The sequence below is a fragment of the Lepidochelys olivacea genome (genome assembly GCF_965140295.1).
Source record: "Lepidochelys olivacea isolate rLepOli2 genome assembly, chromosome: 6".
Taxonomy (NCBI): domain Eukaryota; kingdom Metazoa; phylum Chordata; order Testudines; family Cheloniidae; genus Lepidochelys; species Lepidochelys olivacea.
The window spans coordinates 116,079,431-116,098,696 of NC_140416.1; the positions used below are offsets into that span (position 1 = coordinate 116,079,431).

The 19,266-nt window shown below is 40.8% G+C and overlaps 1 protein-coding gene across 5 annotated transcripts in view; it reads right to left on the reverse strand.

Moving 5' to 3' along the window:
• Positions 1-7,356: 7,356 nt before the first annotated feature.
• The window catches only part of SLC38A6 (solute carrier family 38 member 6), a 53,634-nt gene continuing 41,724 nt past the window's right edge, over positions 7,357-19,266 (reverse strand). For 2 of the 5 annotated variants that reach the window (XM_084631353.1, XM_084631355.1), the window contains exons 13-16: positions 15,556-15,680; positions 14,510-14,654; positions 14,263-14,357; positions 7,357-12,916 (exon numbers count right to left, since the gene is read on the reverse strand). In XM_084631353.1, the coding sequence (XP_084487479.1) occupies positions 12,836-12,916; positions 14,263-14,357; positions 14,510-14,654; positions 15,556-15,680 (446 nt within the window). In that variant the 3' untranslated portion in view covers positions 7,357-12,835. Of the gene's footprint in view, positions 12,917-14,262; positions 14,358-14,509; positions 14,655-15,555; positions 15,681-19,232; positions 19,259-19,266 lie in introns of all 5 variants that reach the window. The other 3 variants (XM_084631354.1, XM_084631356.1, XM_084631357.1) reach the window with 3 other exon arrangements.

Genomic DNA, 19,266 nt, shown 5'->3' on the forward strand with positions numbered 1-19,266 from the left:
GAGGAGGACAAGAAGTGTTTATTAAGCCAGCTGAAAAAGTGCATAGACTTGATTCTTACAAATCTACAACAACGACTTCTGGATTCTACTAAACCCCTACGTAGCTTTTACAGATGCCTGTCTTATAATACACTAACAGCTGAGTGGAGTGAGGCATTACCAGTAATGGGACTGCCATGTGATTAGGACAGAATAGAGAATTTGAACACAAAGTGGAATGTCATTATGAGGAATGAATGAAGATTTGACTTCAACTTCTTTTTATCATCATTACTAGTGGCTGGACCCAATCTTTGTGTTATGTTTCCTGAGATGAAAGAAGTAGGAATTAATCTCTTGCTACTCCCAGTCACAACAACTACAGTTGAGCGTTCTTTTTCAGTCATTGAATAGAAGTTTGTGTTCTGAAAGAAGTCATCTTCTGCTCATGAGAAGCCACCAATGATGAACATGCTGCATTCAAGACGTTCATTAACAGAATTGTGCAAAATTACAAGAAACCAAGGAGGATGTAGTGCTTCATAGAAGGCTTGAGTAGCCAACTTTAATTTGTGTGACATTTTTCAATCTAATAAAATAGTTGTGCAACATTTTTCAGTTTTTACTATGGTGCCATTCACCTCACCTTTGCCGTCACAGTGTTATCCACTGGCCCTCACTCCCCTGTAAATTTGAAACCCCTCCCACCCCATTCATTTCAATTCCTGGGAAAAATACTGATCTAGAGATTAGACAACCTAATACTTGAAATTTTCTGCCATTGGTGGTGTTGCTTGAATAAGAACAGAAAAATAAATGAAGAAAATACACCCTTTATTAAGCCTTTCAGTCAGGGGGAAAAGAAAAAAAAAGGTTACAAGCACAATTAAAGCTCCTTCAGCTTTAACTTGAACTGCAGAACTACAATTTCAGTTTAAGTACTGAATTAAAATCAAAGCCTAATTCAAAAAAAAGTTGTACATGATCTGTCTTACTCAGAATAGTTTAACACTCTGTCCAGTTGGTTTGCTAATCTGATTTTGAATCTTTAATTAGATATTACATAAGTATTTCTCCTACAGAAGTAAAAACATTAAAATAAATTTGATCTGTGGCAATTTGGCAACCAACCCCTTTTTCTTTTAAAAGGATCATATTGATATAGATATGTATATTTAGTATCTATATAAACACCTATATGACCCAAACAAAGAGATATTCTAGAACACAATCTCAATACACCTGGACTTTTAAGAGGCGGCTTTCAAACTCTGTACCCAAAACTGGACCAAAATTGTGTGGCTGCAGCCTAATGGCAAAATTCTGGCCACACTGAAGTCAATGGGAAACCTTGTGCTGACTTCAATGGGACTTGGATTTCATCCCTCTCTCTTTTCTGAAAGTAAAGGGGCGAGAGAAAGCAAGATAAGGAGGGGGTGTCAGAAAAACAGCCAGGAGCATGGGTGGTTGAAATCTGGGTTCAACTAAACCGCATTCCCCTTAACTCTTGTTTGTTATGAGGATGGCAGGAAGGGGTGAGCAGGGTTATTTGAAAGGAAATGGTTCTGGTTTAGTTTATCTAGGTACAGATATGGCTCTCATCACTATAGTATCTGAACACTTTTTTATATAAAAATATACTACCCAAATACAGCATTCTTACTTTATACTTACTAGACAGCTTGAAACAGTAATTAAATTGATTTAATTATACTGGCACAAACCCGTAATTTAGAATCACTGTGTGATGCTGGTAGATCAGGTGCCAGCTCATGCCAAGGCCCCTAAGCTTCACTGAACACTGACAAATGCATAGCTAGAAACTAGTCTGGTTCACCTGCATGTTAACACTTTTAAAACAGATGTTCAGTTTATAAACGTGTTTTGTATTTGGAATTTATGAAATGCTTGTGAGTTCCTGCATGCATTAATCCCACTTATTATATCTGTATACCATGTTAAAAGAAATATTTAAGTGTTTGCTTTATAACTATAAAAGTGTTTGCTATGAAACTGTAAACATCCCTAATCAGGAGAGAACCATTACCAAGTGTGAAATACTAGTTTAACACATGTCCATCTCCTGCCCAACAGAAGAACTATGGACACCAGGTGAATTGTTGTGGAACATCAGTGACCGAAAGACTTTGTTGATTGCTTCCCCCACAACCATGAAGAGGGGATGTGCACAAACCCTCGTTCCATTAAAGTTTGAACTCTGGGGGAAGGGAATAAAAATCCCTGACCAGAAGGAACTATATCACCATGTTGCTTAGAATTTGGAGAAGACAATATTTCTAAACGTAAGCCAGGGTTCCCCCCGCAAGCTGCTTAGCTTGAGTTAGCGCTAAGGGACATACAGAGCTTGCATGTTACAGCAGCTGCAATTACGTTTTGGAACCTAAGCCAAACTCATTTTTGTGCATATATTCACCTTCTTTAACCTTGTAAATAACTCATTTCCTTTTCTTAGTTAATAAATCTTTAGTTAGTTTATTACTGGATTGGCTACAAGTGTGGTCTCTGGTGATCTGAGGTGCAACTGACCTGGTGTAAGTGACTGATCCTTTGGGACTAGGAGTAACCTGAATATTCTTGTGATTTTTGGTGTAAGCCCTGGTCTACACTAGGACTTTAGGTCGAATTTAGCAGCGTTAAATCGATTTAAACCTGCACCCGTCCACACAGTGAAGCCCTTTAATTCGACTTAAAGGGCTCTTAAAATCCATTTCCTTACTCCACCCCTGACAAGTGGATTAGCGCTTAAAATCGACGTTCCCAGCTCGAATTTGGGGTACTGTGGACACAATTCGATGTTATTGGCCTCCGGGAGCTATCCCAGAGTGCTCCATTCTGACCGCTCTGGACAGCACTCTCAACTCAGATGCACTGGCCAGGTAGACAGGAAAAGAACGGCGAACTTTTGAATCTCATTTCCTGTTTGGCCAGCGTGGCAAGCTGCAGGTGACCATGCAGAGCTCATCAGCACAGGTGACCATGATGGAGTCCCAGAATCGCAAAAGAGCTCCAGCATGGACCGAACGGGAGGTACGGGATCTGATCGCTGTTTGGGGAGAGGAATCCGTGCTATCAGAACTCCGTTCCAGTTTTCGAAATGCCAAAACCTTTGTGAAAATCTCCCAGGGCATGAAGGACAGAGGCCATAACAGGGACCCGAAGCAGTGCCGCGTGAAACTGAAGGAGCTGAGGCAAGCCTACCAGAAAACCAGAGAGGCGAACAGCCGCTCTGGGTCAGAGCCCCAAACATGCCGCTTCTATGATGAGCTGCATGCCATTTTAGGGGGTTCAGCCACCACTACCCCAGCCGTGTTGTTTGACTTCTTCAATGGAGATGGAGGCAATACGGAAGCAGGTTTTGGGGACGAAGAAGATGAGGAGGAGGAGGAGGTTATAGATGGCTCACAGCAAGCAAGCGGAGAAACCGGTTTTCCCGACAGCCAGGAACTGTTTCTCACCCTAGACCTGGAGCCAGTACCCCCCGAACCCACCCAAGGCTGCCTCCTGGACCCAGCAGGCGGAGAAGGGACCTCTGGTGAGTGTACCTTTTAAAATGCTATACATGGTTTAAAAGCAAGCATGTGAAAGGATTACTTTGCCCTGGCATTTGCGGTTCTCCTAGATGTAGTCCTAAAGCCTTTGCAAAAGGTTTCTGGGGAGGGCAGCCTTATTTCGTCCTTCATGGTAGGACACTTATCACTCCAGGCCAGTAACACATACTCGGGAATCACTGTAGAACAAAGCATTGCAGTGTATGTTTGCTGGCATTCAACCAAAATCCGTTCTTTCTCTGTCTGTGTTATCCTCAGGAGAGTGAGATATAATTCATGGTCACCTGGTTGAAATAGGGTGCTTTTCTTCAGGGACACATTCCTGCTGGGCTGTTTGCCTGTGGCTGAACAGAAATGTTCCCCGCTGTTAACCACGGGGAGGGGGGAGGGTTGAGGGGGTAGTCACGCGGTGGGAGGAGGCAAAATGCAACCTTGTAACGAAAGCACATGTGCTATGTATGTAATGTTAACAGCAAGGTTTACCCTGAAAGAGTGTAGCGACTGTTTTATAAAATGTGTCTTTTTAAATACCGCTGTCCCTTTTTTTTTCTCCACCAGCTGGATGTGTTTCAATAATCACAGGATCTTCTCCTTCCCAGAGGCTAGTGAAGCTTAGAAAGAAAAAAAAACGCACTCGAGATGAAATGTTCTCCGAGCTAATGCTGTCCTCCCACACTGACAGAGCACAGACGAATGCGTGGAGGCAAATAATGTCAGAGTGCAGAAAAGCACAAAATGACCGGGAGGAGAGGTGGAGGGCTGAAGAGAGTAAGTGGCGGGCAGAAGACAGGGCTGAAGCTCAAATGTGGCGGCAGCGTGATGAGAGAAGGCAGGATTCAATGCTGAGGCTGCTGCAGGACCAAACCAGAATGCTCCAGTGTATGGTTGAGCTGCAGCAAAGGCAGCTGGAGCACAGACTGCCACTGCTGCCCCTCTGTAACCAACCGCCCTCCTCCCCAAGTTCCATAGCCTCCACACCCAGACGCCCAAGAACGCGGTGGGGGGGCCTCCGGCCAACCAGCGACTCCACAACAGAGGATTGCCCCAAAAAAAGAAGGCTGTCATTCAATAAATTTTAAAGTTGTAAACTTTTAAAGTGCTGTGCTTAATGTGCTGTGTGGCATTTTCCTTCCCTCCTCCACCACCCCTCCTGGGATACCTTGGTAGTCATCCCCCTATTTGCGTGATGAATGAATAACGAATGCATGACTGTGAAGCAGCAATGACTTTATTGCCTCTGCAAGCAGTGATTAAAGGGAGGAGGGGAGGGTGGTTAGCTTACAGGGAAGTAGAGTGAACCAAGGGGCGGGGGGTTTCATCAGGGAGAAACAAACAGAACTTTCACACTGTAGCCTGGCCAGTCATGAAACTGGTTTTCAAAGCTTCTCTGATGCGTGCCGCGCCCTCCTGAGCTCTTCTAACCGCCCTGGTGTCTGGCTGCGCGTAACCAGCAGCCAGGCGATTTGCCTCAATCTCCCACCCCGCCATAAACGTCTCTCCCTTACTCTCACAGATATTGTGGAGCACACAGGAAGCAGTAATAACAGTGGGAATATTGGTTTCGCTGAGGTCTAAGCGAGTCAGTAAACTGCGCCAGCGCGCCTTTAAACGTCCAAATGCACATTCTACCACCATTCTGCACTTGCTCAGCCTGTAGTTGAACAGCTCCTGACTACTGTCCAGGCTGCCTGTGTACGGCTTCATGAGCCAGGGCATTAAGGGGTAGGCTGGGTCCCCAAGGATACATATAGGCATTTCAACATCCCCAACAGTTATTTTCTGGCCTGGGAGGAAAGTCCCTTCCTGCAGCTTTTGAAACAGACCAGAGTTCCTGAAGATGCGAGCGTCATGCACCTTTCCCGGCCATCCCACGTTGATGTTGGTGAAACGTCCCTTGTGATCCACCAGAGCTTGCAGCACTATCGAAAAGTACCCCTTGCGGTTTATGTACTCGGCGGCTTGGTGCTCCGGTGCCAAGATAGGGATATGGGTTCCGTCTATAGCCCCACCACAGTTAGGGAATCCCATTGCAGCAAAGCCATCCACTATGACCTGCACATTTCCCAGGGTCACTACCCTTGATATCAGCAGATCTTTGATTGCATGAGCTACTTGCATCACAGCAGCCCCCACAGTAGATTTGCCCACTCCAAATTGATTCCCAACTGACCGGTAGCTGTCTGGCGTTGCAAGCTTCCACAGGGCTATCGCCACTCGCTTCTCAACTGTGAGGGCTGCTCTCATCCTAGTATTCATGCGCTTCAGGGCAGGGGAAAGCAAGTCACAAAGTTCCATGAAAGTGCCCTTACGCATGCGAAAGTTTCGCAGCCACTGGGAATCGTCCCAGACCTGCAACACTATGCGGTCCCACCAGTCTGTGCTTGTTTCCCGAGCCCAGAATCGGCGTTCCACAGCATGAACCTGCCCCATTAGCACCATGATGCATGCATTGGCAGGGCCCATGCTTTCACAGAAATCTGTGTCCATGTCCTGATCACTCACGGGACCGCGCTGACGTCGCCTCCTCGCCCGGTATCGCGTTGCCATGTTCTGGTGCTGCATATACTGCTGGATAATGCGTGTGGTGGTTGATGTGCTCCTAATTGCCAAAATGAGCTCAGCGGCCTCCATGCTTGCCTTGGTATGGCGTCCGCACAGAAAGAAGGCGCGGAATGATTGTCTGCCGTTGCTCTGACGGAGGGAGGGGCGACTGACGACACGGCTTACAGGGTTGGCTTCAGGGAGCTAAAATCAACAAAGGGTGTGCCTGTACATCAAGGAGTATTTCAGGCAGGACTGCACGGATGGTTCCAATAAGAAATGGTGCACCAAAGTTATCGTTCTTATTGGAACAAGGAGGTTAGCCTGGCCTCTGATTGATACATGGCTAGATTAACCTCGCTGCGCCTTCTCTGTGACTGACTGCAGTGTGATCTAGACAGGGGAGGAGGAAAATGAGTCCAAAACAAATCTGGTCTACGTCTTGTTCTGACCCACTCCATCGATCCTTTACATCTTTGGCTGGCAGCAGACAAAAAAGGCGCGAAATGATTGTCTGCCCTTGCTTTCACGGGGGGAGGGAGGGTGGGAACGGGGTCCTGACGATATGTACCCAGAACCACCCGCGACAATGTTTTAGCCCCATCAGGCATTGGGATATCAACCCAGAATTCCAATGGGCAGCGGAGACTGCGGGAACTGTGGGATAGCTACCCACAGTGCAACGCTCCAGAAGTCGACCCTTGCCTCGGTACTGTGGAAGCGCTCCGCCGAGTTAATGCACTTAATGCACTTAGAGCATTTTCTGTGGGGACACACACACTCGAATATATAAAACCGATTTCAAAAAAACCGACTTCTATAAATTCGACCTAATTTCGTAGTGTAGACATACCCTAAGAGACCATCTATCACAAAGGCAGGCTTGCCTGGGTGGCAAGATAGACCAGAGTGCCTAAGGGGACTGTCTGTTATAATGCTTCATACTCGATAGCTGGGGAAATCTAATTATAGAACACATAACCAATTTGGGGTTTGTGTCCTGGTTTGTAACAGTCTGCCTTGAGGTCAGCATCCATGTTTATGAACGACTCTAGACAGTTCAGCACACAAACCCTTTTCAACAGTGTTTACAGCGGTTTAGTTTAATCTGATATTTTACTGAATTAAACGGAACCGGTAACTCAGTTACATTGCTGAAAAAATTCCAAAATCTTTTTCTCTTTTTATATATCACAGATTCTAGGGTTATGAGCAGCATTCCTTAATAGTCAATAAAATAAATTAAATGCAATTATTTCCACAATCATACATTGTTGCATAGTTTATTTGCACATACACAGAAATTCATACCTCGTAGAAAGAAAAAAAAATAACTGAATTCACATTTGGCAAAACTGTCTTCATAACGAGGGCCCTGATTCTGAGCCAGTTTTATACTGTTAGTGTCTGCAGTAAAATAGGTGCTTCACAGTGTTTTTAAAAATGATCTTCGTGAACTAAATTTATACACTATTTTTACCCACATAAAGTGACATTTCCACAGAGCACGAGAAATGTATGAATTGGATGTGAGCTCGTTTTCTCTCTCATGAAAACATTGTAAACATCAGCTGTTTAAGCACGTTTCTCAAAATGAGTGTTACCAGAACAGTGACAAAAACGATAGCGATGGCATTGCAACAGTACATAATTATTTTGTTATAATTAGGACGACGTAATTTCTACTGTTCTTGAGTGTGAACTAGGATGCATTCAAATTGATCAGACATTTATTAAATTACTTCAGAATTATGGCCAGGCATGCCTCCAAGCGCTGCATGGAAGGAATCCTCCAAAAAGTGGGACAATTCCCACCACAGTTCTTATCAGAAATGAACACTATACATATTCCATCCCATATCATGCATATTTAAGTAGTTGGGCTGTTAAACTAAAAACAATTTCTGCACAGTGACAGTCCAACTGAAAATAATGGGAATGTTATACAAAAATATACGTCAGAACATGACTATTCAGTTTATCTTAGGCCATGTCTACACTTACCGGGGATTGATGCTGCTGCAATTGATGCAGCGGGGGTTGATTTAGCAGGTCTTTCACAAGACTCACTAAATCGACCGCACAGCGCTCTCCAGTCGACTCCGGTACTCCACCGGAACGAGAAGATTAAGGTACTGCCTTCGATGCAGCGCAGTATGGACACCACAGTAAGTTGACCTAAGCTACATTATTCACATAGCTGGAGTAGCGTAACTTAGTTCGACTTACCACAGTAGTGTAGACGAGGCCTCAGACCTACTATATAGTGAAACAAAAGGCGTAAGAAACTCAACTGTGTTAAACATACAGGGATATATACAGCAGAGAATTTTAATTAGATTACATTTCTAGTGCTGTGAAAACAAAACGCTATGTAAATATTAAGAGGCAAACTGCTTACCAGATAGCACTCATTAAAATATAGAAAAATGTCAGCATTTCACAAAAACTAAAAACATGTTACAATGAGTACAAGCAAGCTCCTTTTTTTGTAACTTTGTTTTCCTTAACTCTGCTTCCAACATTTACAGTAATGAGGGACTAGAACAGAAATACCATATTCACCCAGCTAAATACAGGTAGCTCTGTAATTTGATCAGCATTCAAAATGTGTGGGCAAGGGCAATGGGAGAGAGAATGATTTATTTAGCCTAAAAATGTTCCCAAATCATTTCTCTCTCTCCCAATGCATCTGCATCTCTCTTACAATGATCAGCATTTTCATTTAGGATACACATACCCTCACCCACCTACAGAAAAAAAATACATAGATTATGAGCGGGGGGTGGGGGTAGGGGGGGCGCGGAGGCAGGGAAATCACTGGTTCAAACCCTCTGGGGTTGCACTGGTGTGACATCATCATGCAAACTCCTAACAGACATATTGAACTAGCACTAAATGGGGCTCACTCTGCTAAGTGAAGCTAGTTGAACGAGCTACTTTCTTTTAAAAAATGTTCAAAGAAAAATTTTTCCTAGTTTTTGAAAAGTGCATTTTTCTTCCTTGGGTTTTGATTTTTCAACACAAACTTGAAAAATATCAATGAAAAACAGAAATGACCATACCAAAAAATCCTGTTTAAACATTTTTTTTCATAAAAAAAGTTCAGTGAAAAGTTTTCATCCAGCTCTGTTGTAAGTTGTATTGGCACAAGCTCTATTTTGCACTGTTTCAGTGCAGCTACACTGTGAATTTGTACTGGTATAACTATGATGCTATAGCTACATTGTGCTAAAGACTCAGTAAACACATGGTCCGTTTTCCCCTCTATTTCCATTTAACTTATTTATAAAGCAGTAAATAAGTTTTAAAGATGTTGACATGAGGACAAAAAATGGTATAAAATATTGATATAATTAATGAGGGGAGAGAAACGGTAGCTTTTATCCAGGGACTCTCCCACAATATAGGCAAGCATATGAGCAAGGACAATAGAAGTGTCAGTATTCTGGAAACTGAGGTTATTTCTCCAGATTTTAGGTTCTGCCAAACTTAATTTCCTATAAATGTATTTCTTTTCAAAAGAAACATTTGTAACTCTTCTCCTTGTAAAAAGAAAATAAATTGGTTAGTCTCTAAGGTGCCACTAGTACTCCTTTTCTTTTTGCGAATACAGACTAACACGGCTGCTACTCTGAAATCTTCTCCTTGTGAAGATAACCCTCATACTATAAATCAATGCACTGCTGTCTTGTCTGCAATACTCTGCACCTAGACTGAAATAATATAGCTCCAACAGAGGTATGAATTGCTTCCATTCCCCTTAATGGAGTATTAACTTCACAAACTAGTATTAGCCTTTTAAAAGCTTAGCTATTTGGCTGTACCCAGCCATGTTAAAAGTGTCATGTTTACCTAGATTACAGTGTAAAGTTGGTATTTTAAATGGGAAACCATTACAAATATAGCATTGATATGTTCATATGCTTTCAGATATTTCCTTAGCTGCATTCTTCAAAATTATGCACACAAACCTCATTGTAATTCCAGTCCTTTTAGAAGAGCAGGCTATTAAATTTAATGCTGGACACAACTTTCATTTTTTTTTTCCAGGGAGGCATAAGAAAACTGTAGATCTTGCCAGGTTTTTATAAGCTTTCCAGTTCCCCCAGTTAAGTTTTTAATGTTAACTTACTGTGCAGTTTAAAATACCTTTTTAGATTACCATAATCGTGTCTTGCAGATATTACTAGATATTAAGATATGAGAGTAGGGCAAAGTAGTATGTGAAATAAAGAATTCCCACAGAAATTCCCCTGATTTTGATTAATATTCTTGTAGATTATTAGTGTCCTTGCAAAAAAGCTACAAGTAAACATGGAGACTGATCCAACGCTCATTCAAATGAACAGAACAATGCTCATTGACTTCAAATGGTCTTTGGATCAGGCCACATATGAAAAACAAGTAGTTGATTCACAACTGTCCCTACTGTCGCATTTACTCAAGATGGCTGGGTAACATCTATCCAAGGTTTAGGTTACCCAAGGTTTAGGTTTTTACACTGCTCATTGAAATATCTGAGCAGCGAACATTTAGTAGAAGGGGGAACTTAAAACATACCATGGAAAGAAAAGATAGTGATATTTGTTTATCAGGAGTAAAATGTGGGAATAATTGCAAGAGGGATCAATGGCAGGACAGAGAGCCTCCTTCATGTTTGTTTGTTCTAGGCTTCCACAGTAATCCACACTGCCAATCCCTTGATCAAAGGAGGCAGGAAACTTCTTATGTTCAGAGGTACCCAAACTTTCCCCAACAGTTTGGTTCAGCTCAAGGCTACACTGTAAACTTCCTTGAGGTATATTATGTTCATTCATGAAGACAAGAGAAATATGCTACAGAAACTCCTAAGGTCAGATCCTGGGCTCTGATCAGGTCACTTTGCTCCATCAAAGCAGCACATTGACTCTGCTATAGAGACAGACGAAAGGGTAGCTGAGAATTCTCTTTGGCATGGAGGAATCCTGGGCTGGCAGAATGGTCTGTACCCATTCTTGCGGTTGGAAGTTGAAGCAGCCCTGTTTAGCCCTTTGTTGGCCCAGGACTAGAGCTGGCGATCAGAGCTATCTTTGCATCGACTTCCCTCAACTGCACAACTGAAAATTGTGTCAGCTGAGTTTATTTTAAATTAAAGTTGCAAAATGCAGCTGAATTGCATAAATGTTACTTTAGAGCATTTCACTTTTGTATCTTATTTTACATTTCAGATGTAACAGTAAGTAGCAAATCAAATTAAAAGAAATATCACATCTGGAAATAGTGAAGTTTCCAAGCCTCTAAATCTTGCTGCTCCAGTCTGAGGACTAATTACTTAACTTTATGTAGGTCTCATTTTATCTTAACTTCCTTAGAAGATAAAAAAACCCTATAGACTATATTCTCAACAACAAAGAAATTTTTAAAAATTGACCATCATTCCTATCACTGTTTCAGCTCCTCTGATGTAAGCAATGTTGGCTCTGGGCTGCCAATACCATTTTTAGCATTGTGTGGATTAGAGCTCAGAGGAAGTCCAACTGGTGCTGAAAATGGCCATCGTATTTCATTTTAAACATAAAGAGTGCAGAAGGGGATATGTAAGGGTTTAGCGATGTGGGGTGAAACTCTGGTCTTATATGGCAAAAGTCTCATTAACTTCAATAGTCCCAGGATTTCACACTTGGGAGTCTGATTTTTCTCTAACTTACGCCAGTGTAAAATTTAGACACACTCTAGTTCAACCATAAATTATGGGGCTAGAAGTCAGAATCATTGAATGAAGTTTTATGGCCTGTCTTATGCAAATCAGGCTAGATGATCATAATGGTTCCTTCTTGCTGTAGTACTTATGAGTACTTATGGAAGCTAATTGAGTTACACATGTGTGTGTTGGGGGGGGGGGGGGGTTAAAAAAAATCAGGCTCTAAATGCTTTGAATACTCATATTAGGTGACCAATATTCAAAAATTGGCATTTGTAATTGAAATGCTGGAAGATCTTAAGTGCAAAACAACAGTGATTGCTAGCACTTCCAAAATACACAACAAATATCCTAGAAGGGCACAGAGTTTGACAGACTCATTCCAAGAAGGCCTAAATCCAGTGAAGTATAAACTATACATAATTTAAAAGTGCAATTTCAAATAGAGGAATACGCTGGTGGGAGGGGAAATCTTCCTATTGGGTAGGGTAACAGTGTGGAGACCAAATCAGCTTCAAGATTTCAATACGAGGGTGGTAAAATTTTGAAAGCTATTTTAATGAAAGTGATGCAAATCCTTTTATAACTGCTGTTGTGAGACTTTCAATATTATGAATGGTACAAGTTTTTGTAAAATCTGCCCATCTCAAGGGAAATCAGCTGAATCCAAGCCAGAACTCAGGAAATAAGTCCCTTTCAGCTCTGGGTGTTAGGGCAGGTTCAGATGCAGACCTCTGACCCTTTAAAATCTGAAAGCCTGAAACAAAATATTTTTTGCATTGTAAGCACACTATATAATGTCGTGTCATAAAGTGACCTTCACCTGGGTCATGTGAAGTCATTTTAAGACTAATATATTTGTAGAATGGAAGAGTTTAATTGTGCGAGAAGTAAACCAGACAAAGAAATGGACATGAGAGTAAACAAACAAAACGTTACTTGTTTCATACACAGCTTTTGAAGGGTTTCTTCTTGAAGATGTCCAGCATTCAGTTGAGAATTTGCAATATGTTGCTGAGAATTGTCTCTCTCAAGTCCAGCTCAAGAAGCAATGGAAGGGATTTTATTGATTAATCCAATTGAAAATGATTAAGGCTAAACTTAAGAGACCAATAACTATGCCAAAAATAAACAATGCACAAGCCTGTGAAGACAGAAGAACAAACAATGAATGTTGAACAGCCGAATTCAATTTATACTTCTGAGAATTGCTATTAAGACCCTGAATATGAAAAAGAAATTCTACCTCCAATGCACTGACAGGCTTTAACAGCATATTTTTTAAATGATCTGCTACGTTTAAAATAACCGAAGTATTTAAACACAGCTGCTCTTTCCAACACAAATTAAATATATTCAGAAAGCTATTCATCTATATGAACACTAAGCTAAGCCTGCTTTGGGAATGATTTCACAAAGAATTCCCTTTCAAAACCAGTTTAGTGTGTCCACACTATCCACCTGGGAACTGTGTAGATGAACTTTGCATATTTAACTAAATTCCTGGAAAGGAATTAATTCCATTTGACCCTATGCACACAGGGGCTCAAAGTAAGTTAAGAAACAGAATTTAAACTCTACTTTAAAGACAGTTCTAGTTAAATACATTCCAAACTCTGCTAGAGCAGCCAGGGTGGACAGAGACAGACCCTCTGGAAACCATGTTTAGAAACAGCATTCTATTTTCAATAGCATTGAAATGGTTATAACAGTAAGCAGATTACTGATTTATAGCCAGCTCTGCTGATGTTATCATGCTCTATCTACACAAGCTACTCAAGACTTTAAACTGTATGTAGGCGTCAATACTAGCCTTTCCACTAAGATTTCCCATAATTGGTAGTCCTAGTGCAACCCTATAGAGGAGAGGGCGAGGGGAGATAAAAATGGTGGGAACATCAGCATAGATGGCCTGCTGGCATTTTAACCACTGTGTCCTCTAACTTTTCTCAGTTGATATGGTAGTTAAAATGACAATGACCATGGCCACAGGCAGCAGCATGTTGGTTGCATTAGAACTCCCTCAATGGCTACCACTGGTAGTGATGTAGCTGTTGTATCAACCGTGGGAAATGTTAGGGGAAAAGGGGGCTTGTGCCAAGGAAGGTTTATTAGGGAACAGCATATAAACAGTGTTCCACACAAACATGGTTTGGCTGGACAACATGGACAAGGCCAAACTATATCAGAACCGTGTTTAAAAACAGATGGATCTGGTTTAAAGCCCCAGATCTGGATTTTGGGGAAATGTGGATTCAGATCAATATTACACAGCTTAGGTTCATGAAAGAGGTAGACTACACTAGTTTCAATAAGACCAGAGAACTGAAACAGAACGTAGCAGAAGACAAACTCCACATTACTATTGCAGACTTCAGGCTGCTAAAAATGGGTGCAGTGCAAAAGGCAAAGCATATTCTGTAGTATAATAAAATTTATCTAACATTAGAATCCTTGCATACAAAAACAACACATGGAAAAATAACATACCCCAAGCTTCTGTCGTGATATAAAGTCCTCCCTGCTAAGTTTAAGATAAAACAGTCCAGGATACACAAAGAGCAAACACGTAGATGTGGTAGAGCCTTTACAAGATAATAAGAAAAAAATTATGTGGTAAGATTGGTACAGGGATATAAGCAGATATATTGTGTGATCTTTTTAGAATAGAACCCCATAACCCCCAAAACAAAACAACAAAAACCCAAACAAACAAACAAAAAAAAAAAAAACTTACCAACTAATCCAAATACATTTCTAATATCAGGCACATACAATGCAAGCAAAACAATGATTGCATTGAGTGCTAAAGTGACAAGGATATGGCAAATCCACGAAGTAGGAAGATGAGATAAAAATATCATCATTACAGCCTTCCTTGCCTATATAATGAAAGGGGGAAAAAAAATTCAAGCAGGCATAAAACTTTATTCTAAAAGCCTTATTGTTATTTCCATTTTGATAAAGTATACCTTAGGTTTTACTTGGAAAAGACCGTTTTAGAGGAAAACATTTATTGATGTAGTTCAACAAAAGCCAAAAAAAAAAAAAGGCGTTCACATATAAATGTCATAGAAAATATGACACATATACTTTACCACCTTTAAAGAACAAAACATTTAAATTACTGCAAAATTGTGTGCACACACAAATCATTAATATATGTAACTAGCTCCTTATGAAGAGCATATGGATTGTAGTAGTTGGATATACTTTGATGTTAATATTTGCTAATGGTTACGTTTATCCAGAGAGGCATATCATTATCCTGAAAACTAAATGAAGTTCTGAACATAAATCCCCTACCAACTGACAGAATTGTCCCCTAAATTTTAGAACCACGTGATAAATACTGCTTTAAAACTTAAGTAAATGTTACACTATGTGAAGACAAAGCTACATTAAACTTTTGTTAAATCACTAGCAGCAGAGTATTATTTGCTGACTTCAATTTTCCTCTCCATACAGCCTTTTGAAAACAGAATTTAAGAAAAATGAAACAAAATAAACTTTAGAAATACTTTAGTCTCTAAATTAAAAACAATGCTGTCGGTTAGTTTAAATCTAAGCTCAGTCTCAAAAAGCATAAATTAGCTTAGTGGTTAGTTGTTATTTTGGAGTTCTCATGGAACATATGCAAGTATGAGGTCTTTGATCAATCACTTGACAAATGAGTAAGATACACAAAGCTAAATGTCACTCTAATATTGCAGTCTGCAAAGAATTAGCATTACCATACTATGAAACTGCTATGCCAACATCAAAACTTTTAGGAGTACTTACAGGGAAATGGATTAGAGGCACTGTCAAAATCACAGCAAATAACATGCCTAGTTTTACAGTCATGATGACAATATCATGCGGCAGGTACCTGGTGTAACCTTGAAGTAATTCTGAGTCCACTTTGTCTGAAAAACCAAGAAATTGAATGTCATAAACCAAAGGGAATTCAGGAATAGAACAACTATATCTCACTTATATTAATTCTCAAAGTTTCCATTTGGAGCAACTACTAGGCTGTTTTGTGCCCATAGCAGAATGGAGGCCATGTACAAATTTCTTCCTGCCCCTAATGAAGCCAACAATAAACATATGTATATTTGATACTCAATCTAGAGAAACTTCCATTGTCTGAGTCATGAAACCAAGCTATGTACAAGTGAGAAAACAAACATGGAGAAGAAAGGGCTACAAGAGAGGGATACTCAGGCTTTGCAGATGTAGACTATAAGCTGGCCAATCCACAGGCAAGGCAACACTGTGCTAGTGTCTGGGATATGGGTGGTTGGACTCAAGCCTGCATACTGTAGTATAGACAATGGAGCCCAAGGCAGGATTACAAAGAGTATAGATGCTCCAGTGCTTCATTAACAAATCCAAGGTCTGCTAACTCGAGTTGTACTAACCCTGCACTTACACTGCAGGCATACCCTGAGTGGCTTAAAAAAAAGAGATGATGATGAGACAGATGATAAATTATCCTGTAAAGACAGCACAACTCAAGGCCCCTTCTGTAGATAACTGAACTTGATGAGTTGTAACCAAGGCATTTGTGGTAGCCTTCAAAGAAGATATCCAAAATAGCGATGAGTGGGGCTTGAAGAGGGTCCACTTCGTTAAACTAAGACCAAAGGAAAAATATTCAGACCAAATAAGACCTTATCAGAATCTTTTCTGGTTTATGCCAGAATAGTAATAATCCATGCGGAATACAAGAGGATTTACCCTCTCAGGCTCCAAGCAGTAAGGTGAAGCCTGGTACAATGCATTTGAAAAATTTGGTCCTGCTATGGCATGTCCTAGAGAATAGGCTTGCTAACTGACACCTCCAGTTTGAAGAATGAGGGTCTCAGTAGTTAGAAATAATCAGAACAATTTTTGCTAGGTTTTTAGTCTTCTTGATCGTTTGTCTGAACAGAAGAAACAAAGGGTGGAATTCAATAAGCCAAGGCACTGTACCATATAGCTGATTCTTTATTTCTGGAACAGAAAACTAGGAGACACTTTTTGGTTAAAGTGGGTGGTGAATTTGCTCAGAAGTAAACTCTTTCTGCTGGACCAATTGACCTTACATGTTCAGCTTTCCATACACATATGGTATAAAGTGATTTGGAAGGTAAAATTTCACCATTTGGGAAAGTAGCTGCAGCGCCTCTAATTTCAAAGAGAAATTCTTGGTTATTCCTCCTAATGTATATATGCTACTGTTGTCTAATAGTTGCCTTCTTTCGGTATTTTTGCAGACTAGTTATTATGGGGAAAGGATGATTAGCTAAAGTCATTAATGACTTTAACATGTTAACTTCTATTAATGACACATGAGATTGAGATTTGTTTGTTTGACATGTAAGTGATTGGATATTGTGGAAAAAGGCTGGTGCTTGAGAGCTGGCAAGTTAAACCCTGGGAAGTACAAGAATTTAATAGAAAACAGGGTAGAAGCAACATAAGAGACCAGATGAGAGAACTTTCAGTAAGAACTTTAATTCCCTCAACAGTAATGAGGGTTCTTCTCTTATCTCCACCACCATTTTAAAACTATTTGGAGAGTGAGATTAGTTTTACAAAAGTCACATCTGGGGTGGCAACTATTATGTTCAAATCTCTTATAGCACAAGCACAACTCCTATTTTTGGTACTAAAAGTGGGAAATGATGATTACTTAGAAAACAAACCAATAACTGCAACTTTCACTTGTTTCCTCGACTTTTGCCCTTTCATCCTGACCATTCATGACTTTTCTTGGAAGATGCCATGATTTTAACAAAAATCACTCCCCTACAGATGATCCACTACTCTAACTCATAGCAGATTTATGCTACCATGGGCTTCTGCTCCTATCAAAGCCTCTAGGTCACCTTGACTTACAGATCCACAGCAAAGAGTCAACATCCTTCCAAACGGGATGTAGAAGAAACATCTGTTCTCAAAGGAGTTCTTTTTTGCTTTCCAGTTGGTTTTTACTTTTCTAGGAATGGCGTTTATGACAAGGGGATGGATAGGTGGGGCAGGGGTGGGGGAGATTCACTCATGAAATTTAATTTGCTTTTTGGCTAAAGATAGGGAAGGAGTAGCCTGCACACAGGAATGTATGTATGTATCCTCTGCAAAAAAAAACTATTTAATTAATGTACATTATACCATCAGGCCTGAAAGGAAAGGAAAAGAGACAATCATTTCAATCAAAGTAAAGGTTAAGGGCTGGAGTCAAGGCAAAGCAAGGCTCCAATTAGGTCTACTGCATAAGGGACCAGGAACATGGTCTCCAGGACATGACTTCAGTGCTCTTTCTTCCTTTCCCTTTTTGCTGGGGGCTTATCTGGAAACAAAATGAACAGGAACCCCACCCTGGAATCAGCTTCAGTGGTCTTCTGCAGTGGCACTCAGCACCCACATTCTCCCGTAGGCTGTTTGTTTCAACTTTCTTCCATGTGGAAAGAGCCAGCATTTGGTGGAACTAGCCCATGTTGCATTGACCAATCTGACATGGTGCTAGGCAGCAAGGTGAATCAGGCTGCGCTTTTATCATTTGAGGGGAAGCCCAGGTAACTTATTTGCTCAGTCACGGTCAGATCCAGACAAAGGGGAATCAAGGGGGGGGGGAAGCTAATTTGCAGGAAGGCAGTAAAAGTCAGATAAGAAAGCTGGCAGGAGCAGTCCTACACCAATAGCAAAGGCACTGAGGTAGGGACTGCTAGTCTCCACCATTTAATTGATAATAGAAATTTGTTGTGCCTACAGGAGAAATACGTTAATGCTCTGAAGAGGCAGCGTGCTTTTTTGCAAGAACTCAAAGCAATTTCCTCTGCAGATCAGTAATTATTTGGTAGGTGGCAACAGGACTGTTGTTGTGCCAGACTGTCCCGAGCCCACAGACATTCTAAACAGATAACACAAAATACCCAGAGAGACAAGGGTTCTCTTAAGAGAATTTCCCCCCCTACTGTTGTGCTGAGAGTTTTATTTATTTTGACTGACACATGTTAACTTCATGAGAGGAGTGAATTTTGAGAAGCAATTTGAAAGAAGAATCCTCACGCAGGTCAGTAATGCATTTCAGTGACCATGTTTGTTGATGCATCTGAAGAAGTGGATTTTTTACCCACGAAAGCTTATGCCCAAATAAATCTGTTAGTCTTTAATATGCCACCAGACCTTGTTGTTTTCATGTTTGTATAATGCTACCATACTGCAGAGGGCAGTTGATCCAGATTGCTGGATGGAAACTTGAGAGAATACAACTTTGGCATGCACGATCTAGGAACAAAATGTACAATCGTGAAAATAAAGCTGGACACATGTAGAGCTGAACAACTTGCTCTTGGAAAGATATAGCACCATGACATTATATGACAGGGTACTGCAAACACTATCACACAGTTGACATACCACACTGATACAGGTAGCTTCTATCTATATGTTACAGGAAGACTGAACTGCTATATTAAATGGACACTCACCTACTTCTGACAATGTTATGATAGACCTTTAAAA